The sequence below is a fragment of the Mesoplodon mirus genome, assembly GCF_964341445.2.
Source record: "Mesoplodon mirus genome assembly, chromosome: 11".
NCBI classification, from domain to species: domain Eukaryota; kingdom Metazoa; phylum Chordata; class Mammalia; order Artiodactyla; family Ziphiidae; genus Mesoplodon; species Mesoplodon mirus.
In genome coordinates this window covers 17,994,263-18,006,845 of record NC_138987.1, presented here as the reverse complement: position 1 = coordinate 18,006,845, position 12,583 = coordinate 17,994,263, and the positions used below count along the sequence as shown (strand labels likewise).

Below are 12,583 nucleotides of genomic sequence, written 5' to 3'. Positions count from 1 at the left end.
CCTGACACACTCATATTCATCTCTAAATTCCCACTTAGAGGCTCCCCCTCCAGAAGTCTTTTCTGATCTGCTCAGAGAGAGCCAATTCTCTCCCTCCCTACTCCCACCTTGCCTCTTTATAATGATTTCATTGAAGGCTCATGCTGTGTCTTATATATCATAGAGTCTAAGCACCGAATATGGAACCTGACATAGAATAGGTAATCAAATAAGCTTGTTGAATGAATAACTATATTGACCTATAGAATGATATCCAGATAGTCCTCAAATGAATTTGCTTTTCCCTTCTGGATCATAATTGTATAATTATATGCATATACAATACACAAAGTGCAATCTGAGTCTCCACCACAGCCTTTAAAGGTGATTAAGTTACCCCTATCCATTTCTTCCTTGTCTGGGCTACCTTCTGACATAAGGCATCCATTTGGGAGCACATAGGGCAGGTTTTGGAGTTCCATGTGCACATATGGAACATAGGGAAGACAACTAGCTTACATAGTGCTTGAGCCATGACCTTGGCTTTGTTACCTTAGTGCTCAAAACCCAGTGATGCTCATTCTGGAAAGGGGGGCATGCCCCTGGGAGGGCGTAACAGAAGCTCTGATGATATTCTTACGTTCATCAGAATAGGGCACTGGTTAATAATAATATCAAGAATTACAGTTATAACCAGAGACTTAGGAAAACAACAAGAAAGAACATCTGCACATACTATCATGCAGAGACATGAATTGGTACAGAAAACCTGCCCTTGCATCACCCATGCCTGGCAGCCGACTAGACGTCTGGGCACTCTGCACAGGGTCCCATGCCTGTGTCAGCCAGGGCTGCTCATCATTGGATTAGTGATATTAATGCAAATAGTTGCAATGAATTCAGAATGACTTTGCATTTAGGTCTCTTGTGGGGAGAGGTGTTGGTGGTTCCAAATTGGTATTTTATTTTTGCTATTCTAAAAGGACTGCTTCTCATAAGACATGGCATGCACACAGGGTCACTGTATCCAGTTCTGGATTGATTATCCACTGGAAGCAATCACTGTAATAAATTCAGACTTTTTATCTCCCTCCCCCAAACAAAATGGTATGTGCATGGGGTCATGGCATCCTGTGTGAAGAGGGTGGGGAAGAGAATTTTTTGGTACCGAATTTCCTCAGAGGGAGATTACACTAAGGAATGAGCTGATAATAACTGCAAAATGTTTGTGGTGTGGCTGGCAGGCCACTGTCACTGTGTAACTACAGTATAGCTTCTTGCTACCCTTTATTTGTTTGAAAAAGTACACTAAACAAACATCCATGGGAAACACTTTTTTTTTTTTCTTTTTTTTTCGTTTTTGGTTCAATGCTTGGCTGTTCTGGTTCTTTGTTTCAGGACAAAATTCTGGACCCAGGAGGTTGTATAACTAACTGGGTGCCTGACCCAGATTTCGCAGCCCTCTCGGGCTTGCCAGCCACCCCACTCCCCACAAACCCAAACACAACCACACTTTCACTAACCCTGAGCTGCGCTGCCCCAGGCCGGTCAGATCTGAAGGGACTAGTCCCATGGTTGCTGGAATAATCTTGTCTCCTTTCTGGTACCAGAATTTCTCCTTTTTCTGTCTTCCGCTGAAGATCCAAAGGTCCACGGTGTGGGCTGGGACGGCAACAATTTAGAGAATCCAGAGAATGCTCCCCCCCTCAGCTGAGCAGGCCACACACTCATGCGTCACACTCAGGAATGAACTTGTGCTCACGTGTTGGTGCCAGAAAAGTTTCTGGTGGAAAGTTTCTGGTGGGGGAAGTGTGTCCCCCAGTAGATCTCAAATACATACACTTTGTAAAGAATAGATTGGTCACGGTGAATATTATTCTTACTTAAAATCAGCTGGCACTTCCTGAGCATGGGCTTTCACTAGACATTCTGTTAAGAACTTTACATGCATTATCATATTGATTTTCACAAGTACTCTATGAAGTGGAAATTACTGTTTCATTATAGAGCTGAGGAAACTGAAGCTTAGAAGGACAGGAACTCACTTAAGGTCTCATTGTTAGTGAACAACAGAGCAAGAATTCAATTCAAATACCCAAGTCTGACTCCACAAAGACTTGTAAATGGAAGGAGAGAAAAAGATACTACAAACCATTTCAAAGCGCTAAGTGTTTTTTAAAATTGATATAATGGTGGTTATTACTTTAGATAAAAGAGGGTGTGTAGTGGGTTGAATAGAAACCCCTGCCCCCCGCCCCAATATACGTCCATCTCTTCACTCCTAGAGCCTGTGCATGTGATCTTATTTGTAAAAGGAGTCTTTGCAGATGTAATTAAATAAAAGATCTCAAGATGAGGTTATTTTGGATTATCTGAGTGGGCTCTAAATCCCATGACCTGCGTACTTATAAGAGATACTTAGAGAAGAGACACAAATAGGAGAGAAGGCCACGTGAAGACAGAGATTAAAGTAATGCAGCCATAGCCCAGGAACGCCTGCATGAAGAAGCAAGGAAAGGTCCTCCGCTACAGCTTTGAGAGGGAGGGTGGCTCTGCTGACACCTTGATTTTGGACTTGTGGCTCCCAGAATTCTCAGAGCATGAATTTCTGTTGTTTTTAAGCCACCAGTTAGTGGTAATTTATTACGACAGCCACAGGAGACGAGTGAAGGGGGCAATGCAATTGAATGGCAAGGGCACCTGACTTAGGACTGTGATTCCCAACTCTGACCTTCATTACGTGTGACCTTGGCATGTCGCTTCCCAGGGCCTCAGTTTCCTTATGTGGAAAACAACTTTGAGTGAGACCCTTTCCATCCCTCATGATCTATGAATTGAGGGTTTAGGTTTGCTCTTATCTTCCCTGCCAGTGGGTGGGGCAGTAATTATGTAATGACCTTTATCTTGGCAGAAATGTTTGAAGATGAATAATTAAAGCTCCTCCTTCAGAAATATGACAAATATATTATTTGCATTTTTTCAAAAACAGATTCCTTGGGTTTAACATACACACACCACACTATGTATAAGACAAATAACCAGCAAGGACCTATTGTATAGCACAGGGAACTCTACTCAGTATTCTGTGATAACCTATATGAGAAGAGAATCTGAAAAAAGATGAATATATGTATATGTATAACTGAATCACTTTGCTTTACACCTGAAACTAACGCAATATTGTAAATCAACTATACTCCAATAAAATTAAAAAATAAAAAACATTGCAAGTAAAAAAAAAAGATTCCTTCTGTACACGGGGCTTAAGCCAAGGACTACTGGGCTGTAATTCCCAGGTGCAAATTTTAAAGGAAAATAACAAAGATACTAGAGAATATGGGGAGGGAGGTTTGCAACTGCCCTATAGTGATATGTGTGTCTTAATGGAGTAAAAATCTTATTGAAGGTACTAGTGTTTGGATAAGGCACAGCCTAATCCTTCCCCTCTGCTGTGAATGTTGCCCAATGGTTTTTTTTTACCTTAATAAAAGTACAATTGAGTTTTTTATTCTAATATTTTTTCAATTTCACTGTTGTAGACTGATGATAGTAAGATAACCCAAAGGTTTTTTTTATCAGGCAAGCTTATCAGGCCTCATTCCTTGTCTGATAGTGAAATTCATGGTAAATGTACCTTTTCCGGCAGGCGGTTTTCCAGTAACTGTGTGACTAGAAAAAGCAGGTGTTCTATTTTAGGAACCATAGTGTTCTACCCTATGGTAGAGATACAGTGCAAATGGGAATGCTTGCTTATAACTGAGTTGATTATACAGGAAGAGCCAATTAAGAATCAGTAACAATCTTTAAAAAAAATCCCTTTTAAGAAATAATCAACAGAGAAATGATAACTCAACTGCCACTTTATGGAACTGTAGCTTTCTTGGTTAAATCTGGGAAATAATTTTTCATTATGAGTCTCACAAGATTGTTAGGAACTTTCCTTTAATTATAATTTCCCATTTTCTACCAAAATGTTCCATTTGCTGAAAATCCAACGGAGAAGGGAGAATGAATGGGGAGCCTCTAGCTTACTGTCCAAGGTCTGGCACAGAGCGGACACTTCATGAATGTGGAGTGAACAAATGGAACCCATCCCGACACAGTTTGAACACAGAAACAGAGACAGTCTTTGGAGGCCCAACTGCATGGAAAACACACCATGCTGTGACATTTTGGGCTCACTCAGTAATGGTTATTAAACACACACGTGTTCAGAGCACCAGGGTAGCTGCTGATACTGGTAACTTTCTAGAACTCTCGCCGTCTTTCGAGGCTACTGCCTTTTCTGGACAAGAGTCAAAATACTACCCAGTGGGATCAAACCATACTTGTACAAATCCCCAACAACCCAACGTACACTCAAGAGATGAACACAAAACAGATTAGGAAGATGGGGGAGGTTGAAAAGAGCTAGAGAGAGATAAACAAATGGCTGGAAGAGAAAATTTCCAAAAAGGGATTATGCAATTTCCCCTACGAGGCTTGACCTAACCTAACTAACCAACAAATGCACTTCCTTTTCTCTTCCTTAAACTTTCATTGAACATCTACTATGTGCCGGGTAGTGTTCTAGACACTAGGGATACAGCAATGAACAAAACAGGCACAACTCCTGCTGTCATGGAGTTTACATTCTGGGGGAGCTGATGCCAGTGCAAAAATAACACATGGTTCCTGATGTGAAAGGAAGCTGCCAGTTCCCACTCTAGCCTCCAGCCGTGCCCAGATCAAGAAGGCTTCCCTGATGCCCTGAGGCTGCAGTCTCTTCCGACTAATCAACAGTATTCATGTGTCTCATCACAAGGGAAAGAACTGTAACTATGTGTGGTGATGGATGGTAACTAAACTTATTGTGGTGATCGTTTTGCAATATATACATATTTCAGAGCATTATGCTGTACACCTTAAACTTATATAATGTTCTATGTCAATTACATCTCAATACAATTGGAGGAAAAAAAGAAAGCAACACAATAAAATATGATGCTATGGAGAGCTGAGATTTAAATAAAATAAGCAAACAAAATAACCAATATGCCATCTATTAATCATTAGTTAGTAACTTTCTAAGAAGCTTTTAAGCTCAACAGTTGAGACAGGGCCTTCTCCCCCCATGGCGTTACTTAGAGTTTACAGATAGTGCTGGCTACACAACAGGTTTTAGGTAAAAGTCTGGGGAGGATTTAACATTGTATTGAATCTAACGTTTAGACACATTAGATGAGCTTCCAGTGATCGATCATTTCACTCTGGGGTCAGAATAATTTAGAAAGGATAAGTCAGTGACTTGCAGACAGGAAGTGCTAAATGAATGAATGATGGTTTCTTAAAAAAGGTAATATTTAAGTTACACTATTTATCATATCAAAAGCCTATTGGATGGGTACTACTGTTGACCCTTGAACAACACAGGTTTGAACTGAGGAGGTCCACTTATATGCAGATTTTTTTTTCCACAAAATACTACAGGACTACACCATCCGTGGTTGGTTGAATCCACTGGTGACTGAACCTTAGATAAGGAAGGCAGACGAAGTTATATGCAAATTTTTGACTGCACAGAGGGTCAGCATCCCTAACCCCTGTGCTGTTGATGGGTCAGCTGTATCTGTATCTCCACTTCACAGATGAAGACTTAGAGGTTTTGAGTTGTTCACAGCCTTGCCCAAGGTCACGCTGCCAGAGAAGTAGAGATAGAATTCAAACCCAGGGAGTTTGATTCCAGTAATTCTTAACACCATGCCGGCTGCAACCCCCACCCCAACCCCCCAGGGTAACTCCAGATAAATCTGGCTTTGGGAAGCGCTTTACTGGCATTCCATGTTTTTGTCTGGTCTCTTCCTTGTCATTTTGTTTTCATGTTTTGGATATATTTAGGTTTTCTTTCCTATTTCTTTTGAGCACTGGAAGGTTAGTCTGTTCTCATAGATGTAATAGTATGTACATTTCCTTTCTCAGTTTCAGGGCTGACTAAAAAGTCGGGTGAGACAGTTTTCTGTGATTATCGATTTTAAGGGGTGCCAGGAAGGTGTCCCTACCCACAAAATCCCCCCACTCGCTTCCTGATGTTTAAAATTCCACTAACATGGCTTCACTGCTTGGATTCAAGTCATGTCCTCTGTTAAAATTCAAATACATCAGGGACAGATAAGTAAACTGTAAGCCAAGCAGCCTGCCTGTCATCCTTCCACCCATCCTTTCCTTCAGTAAGTATTCTGGAGACAGACTCTAGCTGAGTAATAGCTGCTGAGATGAAGGGTAAATAAGTGGTCTCCGCCGTCAGGAAGATCTTGTTTCTGAAAGGAGACGGATGTGAAAGAAATACAATACAGTGTTTTAGGTACTATGATGGAGGCATTTATGAGGTGTAGGGAAACCCAAAAGGGATAAATACACTGCTCTCCTTGGAAAGATGAGTGTAGGTATGCCTTAAGCCTGAAGTCCTTCACACTTTAGTAAGAATGAATTATAAAGACTGTTTTCTAGGAGGCACAGTTTGGTGATAGGAGAAAAAAGTTTAGAATGAGTGTTAATTCACTGGAATGTTATATATAGGCAGAGGGAACAACAATTAAAAAAAAAAGTCCACAAAGAAAAACCTGGAATCAAAGTCAACACTGAGCTGATTTCAGAAATGAGAGGAGATTGGGCCCTTCTCATTTATATAAGCCTGCCCAATTGTCAGGCCATGTGTTACAACACTACATTAAAAGAAAAATTTTTGCAAAAGGGCTACAAGGAAAAAAAAAAAGTTGCTGTGATTGGCTGACAGCCACAGAGGCAAGCATTTCTTAACTGAACATACCAGGGTCAGCAAACCTTCTCTATAAAGTGCCACAGAGTAAATATTTTAGGCTTTGTGAGCCATATGGTCTCTGTAGTGTCTACTCAATTCTGTGGTTGCAGTGGGAAAGCAGCCACGGACAGTATTTAAATGAATAGATGTGGCTGTGTTCCAACACAACTTTATTTACAAAATCAGGTAGTGGGCCGAATTTGGGCCATAGGCTATATAGTCTGCTAGCCCCTGGTTTATACCATCTCATAGGCATATTAAAGGCCTAAGTTAAATAAGTTTAAGTATGTTTTAAATAAAGTTTAAATAAGTTTTTGAGGTGAGTACCCCAGCTCCTCAATGGACATCAGGGCCTCATGCAGAGCCCTTTCTTTACCTTACACTATCTGACTACAAGGCCTGGGAAGTAGCCACCTGCAGGAAGAAGCCCTTTGAACAAATGGCTGCTGAAAAGACTGCAGTGACAGGAAGGAGAGAGAGAGAGAAGGAGCAAAAGACAGGCAGACAGAGGATCTTTGTGCCAAAGACGGTTACCTGTTTACCAAAAATTCATGCTTCTGGTGAACTTTTGATTAAAAAAGTATAGATTGAGTGGACTGCAGCTGATGCAAAATTACTTCTTTTTAGCAGTAATGCATGAATGTTTATTAAACATATTTTTTATAGTTACTTAGCCTTTCATTTATTCATTCAATAAACATTGCCTACTACACGCCAAGTATTGGACTAAGTCCTGAAAAAAACAATACTGAATAATTCAGGGTCATTACCAGATACCAAGATGTCTAAATTACTTCCCCTCTGATTCCCTGTTGCAATTTTTTGTAACCTCCCACTATTTTGTAGTATGTGATTGTGACATACTGAACCTCACAGAACTTTTTAAGGCCTCAGGCCCTCTGACCAAGTTTTCCCTTTGCATCTTTTAAGACTATTTCTGTTATTGCCTCACAAAGATTCTGCAGGTCAATAAAAATTACCTGCATGTCATCTTTTGCAAATGGCTTGGTGTGTCCCATCAGTTAGCCTTTATATCTGCTAACTCCATCTTACACACAAAGCTGGACAGACTTTACCTGCTCTAGGAAGCGTTCCTTGATTAAAGACTCTCAGATATATGTATCTCCATCCATGATGCTTTCTCTAGTCAACTATCCACTCAAAATATCCACTCAGATGTTCCATAGGTCCTCAAATTCAACATGTTCAAACTTACACCCCACCTACCCATATCCCCTTCTCCCTTCCAAGGTTACCTAGATCAGAGAATGGAACCATTTGCCACCTAACAGTGGAAGCCATAAGCTCGGAAGTCCTTCTTGACAACTTCCTTCCCCTCTCCCCTGATGGTCTACTATTCACAAAGTCTAGGTGATGGTATCTCTTAAGTATCTCTTGAACTGAAATACTTCCTTCTAACTCCACTGCCTTCATCAGAGCCTAACCTACCAACCTCTCACACCTGAACATTCTAATTGTTCTGCTGGAATCCACTTTCATCTAACTCTCATGTCTACCCTGTATCCATATGATCATATCAATCCATTCAGTGGTTTCACACTGCTCTTAGGGTAAAGAACAAAATTCCTAAACACCCTATTAGACTCTGCATGATTGACTCTAAGCAACATCATCTTTCTCTGACACTACTCTCTTTTTCACTTTCTCTGACACATCTGAATTAGGTGTCATTTTAGAGCTTTATTCTGGTTCACACCTGTGGAAGGTTTCCATTAAAGGACGCTTTCTTCATCAACCCTTGCATCCAAACACTTTGCCATATAATACTTAAGTGTTCTCTCACTGCTGGTGACACATAATTTTTTGCCCTTGAGTTCAGCCACGTGACTTGCTTTGGCCTGTAGAATTAGACAAGGTACAGAGCCCAGGGTCCAAGAGGCCTTGCATGTTTCCATTTATCCTCTTGAACCTCTGCCCTCACCACAAGAACATGCCCCGTGTAGAAATTTGGTTCCATGAAAAGGATGAGGGACATGTGGAGTGAACTACCTAGCTGAGTGCAGCCTAGATCAACTGATCCTCAATGGACACACAGATTTATAAGAAACAATACCAGGTGGTTGTTTTAAGCCACTGAGGTTTGGGGTGGTTTGTTATGGAGCAGTAGCTAGCTGATATACTAACAATACTTTGTATTTGCCTACGGCTTTGTAAATATCCTCTACCTTAGCTGACATTTGGGTCAGCTAGGGTTAAACATAAACAAAGACTGCATAGATGGATCTCATCCTTCCTACTATGAACAGCAAACCTGCTTGAGGATTGAGGTCCAGTAATAAAACAATAGCTAATTTCCTGAGGATTCCTCCATGACTTTCCAAATGAACTGAGGGCTTTCCCACCAATCCTACAAATTGAGTGGATGTAATTGGGCTTGGATCTTTCCCTTACTGCCACAGAAGCTCTTCATCCCTAAAAGAAATGGCAAATCCACTGCCACAGCTGGGGGACCAAGCTGAAAGTTCAGAGCTGGTTTCTGAAGTGACACATCTACCTGCATTCTAGATAAAAGCACAGTCTGTCATAACAGGCATTTTAAAGGTCATCCTAGATTTAAACAGCACATCTTGTTCCTTTTATCCTTGTCCTCTGAATTTCTCTTTGAAAAGTTGTTGAATGTTTCTGGCCTTTACATTTTCTCTTCCTGACAAAACCTATTACTGGTGGATGTTAATTAAGCCACAGGACCAAGTCATTGACAATTCAAAATGAAAACCATGCTCACCTGTGGCTGTCATACGCTGCCCCAAAAGCCACAGCAAAATGCTGGGCGCTTTAAGGAGACTTGAAATTACGACTCTTTCACCCATAATATGAAGAGTGACTTGAGGGATGTAAAACAAAGTGTGCTGATTAACACACCATCAGGTTTGCTATGTCAGAACAGAAGTAAAAGCCGTAAAAGTAAACAGTCAACAGACTTCATAGCACTAGAGAAAATAAAGACACACATACCTGGACTGATGCAATTCTTCTCTTAAATAAATTTTAAAAATACATGTTTTAGGCTTGCTCAAACCCACCCCAAATTCCAAAGCAGACATCTTGAAGGGAGAGGTCATTAACTTTCCTAGCTTAAATGTTTTCGATTTTTCTTTTCGGGGGAGAAGGTTAGAACATTAGAAATTTAAGTAGTTTGCTCTTTCTGCCTTTTTAAACCAGCCACGCCAGGTGGCCTTCACATAGCGCCGGATTTGCTAGAGGGCCACCTTTACTCTCTAACGACTGACAGACAATCTCTAGCCTGGGTTCTTTCTTAAAGTGCCTTCAAGTATATTGAAGAAGAAAGTGAGCTCGACCTCCACGCTCCTTCCCCAAACTGCTGCACCCCTTTTACTTGACAGCCAACTGTCCTAAAGACTGTGCGTCCCCCCAGCCGTCTCCCAACACAGCACCCCACCCCGCGACCGGGCAATATGGCAACCTGGAGGCTTACTATGCTTTGCATCCACCAAATGAGAGGCAGGAGGCTTAGAACTGTGTTACCTGAGGCCTGGGGAGCTGTGGGGCGCGGCTGGGTGCTGGCTGGCCTCCACTCCGTGGAAGGGAGGCCTGAGGAAGCGACCCCTCGTTGAGGGGCTGAAGCACGGGAAGGGCAAGCTCATCACTGGGCGCCATGTGGAGCTCAAACGAGTCGGCTGCGTTGAGTGCCCTTTCGGGGTCCGGAGGCAATCTTGAGTGGAGTCTCACGGGACACAGGGACTGCAAAGACTCCTCTGGGCTTCCAAACAGCCCGCTGGAGAGACGATGCGGGGAGCCGGAAGTCTCCTCGCAGCTGCCCCAGGTGGGCACCTCAAACGCCGCGGGCTGAGGCGGCGCATGCGCAGGGCCGTGCGCACGCCCACGCACGCTCTCGCAGCTGCGGCCCTTTAACCTCCTCAGTGTGGGCGAGGTGGATACGCGGCCCGGGGCTTGCCGGTCAAAGTGGAGAAGTTTCCCCTGGTTCTGACAGTGCTTCTTGGACAGGCTTTCCGGGGGGGGTCGAGGAGAGGACCCGCAGTCTGGGCGCTGCACCTCCGGGAAGGATGGCTCCGTCTTCTCCACACCACCAAGAGGCCCGGTTGCTGGAAGCTAACAGGGGACGCCGTCAAAGTTGCTGTTCTCCCGACCGCACTGAGGTTGCGCCTTCGGGTGCCTCTCTTCCTCAGGTGTGTCTTCGTCCTTTTCCAGAGGATAACTGCAAGCAGGTGGCTGCATCTTTAATGAGGAAGAACAGAGTTCGGAATCTGTTGCAAGCAAGGAGACGGAGGTGAGAAAAAAGGTGTCTGAACTTTCACATAAAAACTTATAATTCACCAGAGCAGATAGGGAACGCCCGGTTAACATTAGTATCTGTTATGTTTTGTAGATAATTAACGTAAGTGAGTCCAGTCTTCCCGGCTAAATTGTTTACGTATTGAAATTTGTTTATGTTACCGAATTAAGTCGTTTGGACCTTGCTCTGTGCCTCAGTGGGGGAGAGTTCTTTTTTCCCTTGGGGTTCGAATAGGTGAATACGAAACCCAAGCGGAGATGGACACAGTGCAAGCTTTACTTAGTGGCCAAAGAATGAGGAAGCGGGAACTGCGTTTGCAGACCAACCTCTCGCCCAAGTGGCGAGAGTGATTTAAAGAGTAAAGACAAAGGGAGGAGGAGTGAGGCTAATTGTGGGGAGGCTTATTCGTTAGTCTACCAGGAAGGGGCAGGGCTTTTTCCGAGGAAGTGGGGTGCCACCCCCTTTTTATCCTTTTTTGGTCCTTAATGTCTGGTCCTGGCTGCCGGTAGGTGTGTCACATAATATCTTTTTTTTTTTTTTTTTTTTTACATAATATCTTAATATAGTAAAATCAATGCATAATGAGACAGGATCTGTTGGGCGTCAGATTCATGCCATCTTAGTCCCAGCTGGTTTCATCTGTTTCCTTTGTTTGTAGCTTGCTTTCTTATCTCTGGACCCTTTAACTTAAAGATTTGTGTTCACTCCTGCTAAATAAAGGTGGGGTGGGGGGCATTTAGCAGGTTTTGAGCAAGGACACTCCTGCTAACTGTGGAGGTTGATGGGTTCTGATTAAAGACCTGGAGCAGCTCTGGCAACATTTACCTGTTACTTAATATCCCTTCCAGTTCAAACAAAAAAGCTTTTAAAAACCTTGGTGATCTAAGAGGTTTCTTGGAAGCCACAAAGCTCATCAGCTTTTGATTATTCCATTTTAAGAGAATCAAATATACATTCAATTTCCCTTACATTCTGCATTTATATATGTATGCATATGTGTATATGTGCTTTGGAGTATTCCAGGGATATAAGGATGAGAGAACAAGAAAAATGAGACCCCCTTCCCTCAAGGTTTAAATTACAGAATGAGACATAATTTCAAAGATAGTTATGCAAAGTATTTGGCAAGAGGCATTTTAGATTTTCTCCATCCCCGTGTTCTGGAAAAATAACTCACCAGTTTGAAAAGAAAAACTGAGATGTCACGCAGATAGATGCCCTGCTTCTCGTGATTAGAGGTGCTTTCTATGATTCACTAATGCAGAATTACCTCCCAATTAAGCTCTTCTCATGTTTAAGCAAATCTGATTCTACCATGGTGTAAATATGTTCATGGTGACATGGAAATGAGTTACTGCTATTCCGTTATTTTGTAGTTTTCCATTTGAAGAAAGTAGTTGCCTGTGGGAAAGCATCAGTCCTTACCCATCCTATCAACTATTGCATAAGAGGCAACTCCTGATTATTTACAGATCTGGTGTGGGACTGTGGAGCAAATAATAACCGTTTTGCCTTGCCATGGGCAACGTAGG

At 42.4% G+C, this 12,583-nt stretch overlaps 1 protein-coding gene across 1 annotated transcript in view; it reads right to left on the bottom strand.

The window, feature by feature from the left end:
- PLEKHG7 (pleckstrin homology and RhoGEF domain containing G7) overlaps positions 1–12,583 on the bottom strand; it is a gene marked incomplete at both ends in the record, with an annotated part of 76,708 nt that overhangs the window by 60,720 nt on the left and 3,405 nt on the right. The window contains 4 exon segments of the mRNA XM_082636306.1: positions 1,503–1,641; positions 9,188–9,314; positions 10,283–10,867; positions 10,871–10,993. Coding sequence (XP_082492432.1) covers positions 1,503–1,641; positions 9,188–9,314; positions 10,283–10,867; positions 10,871–10,993 — 974 coding nt within the window.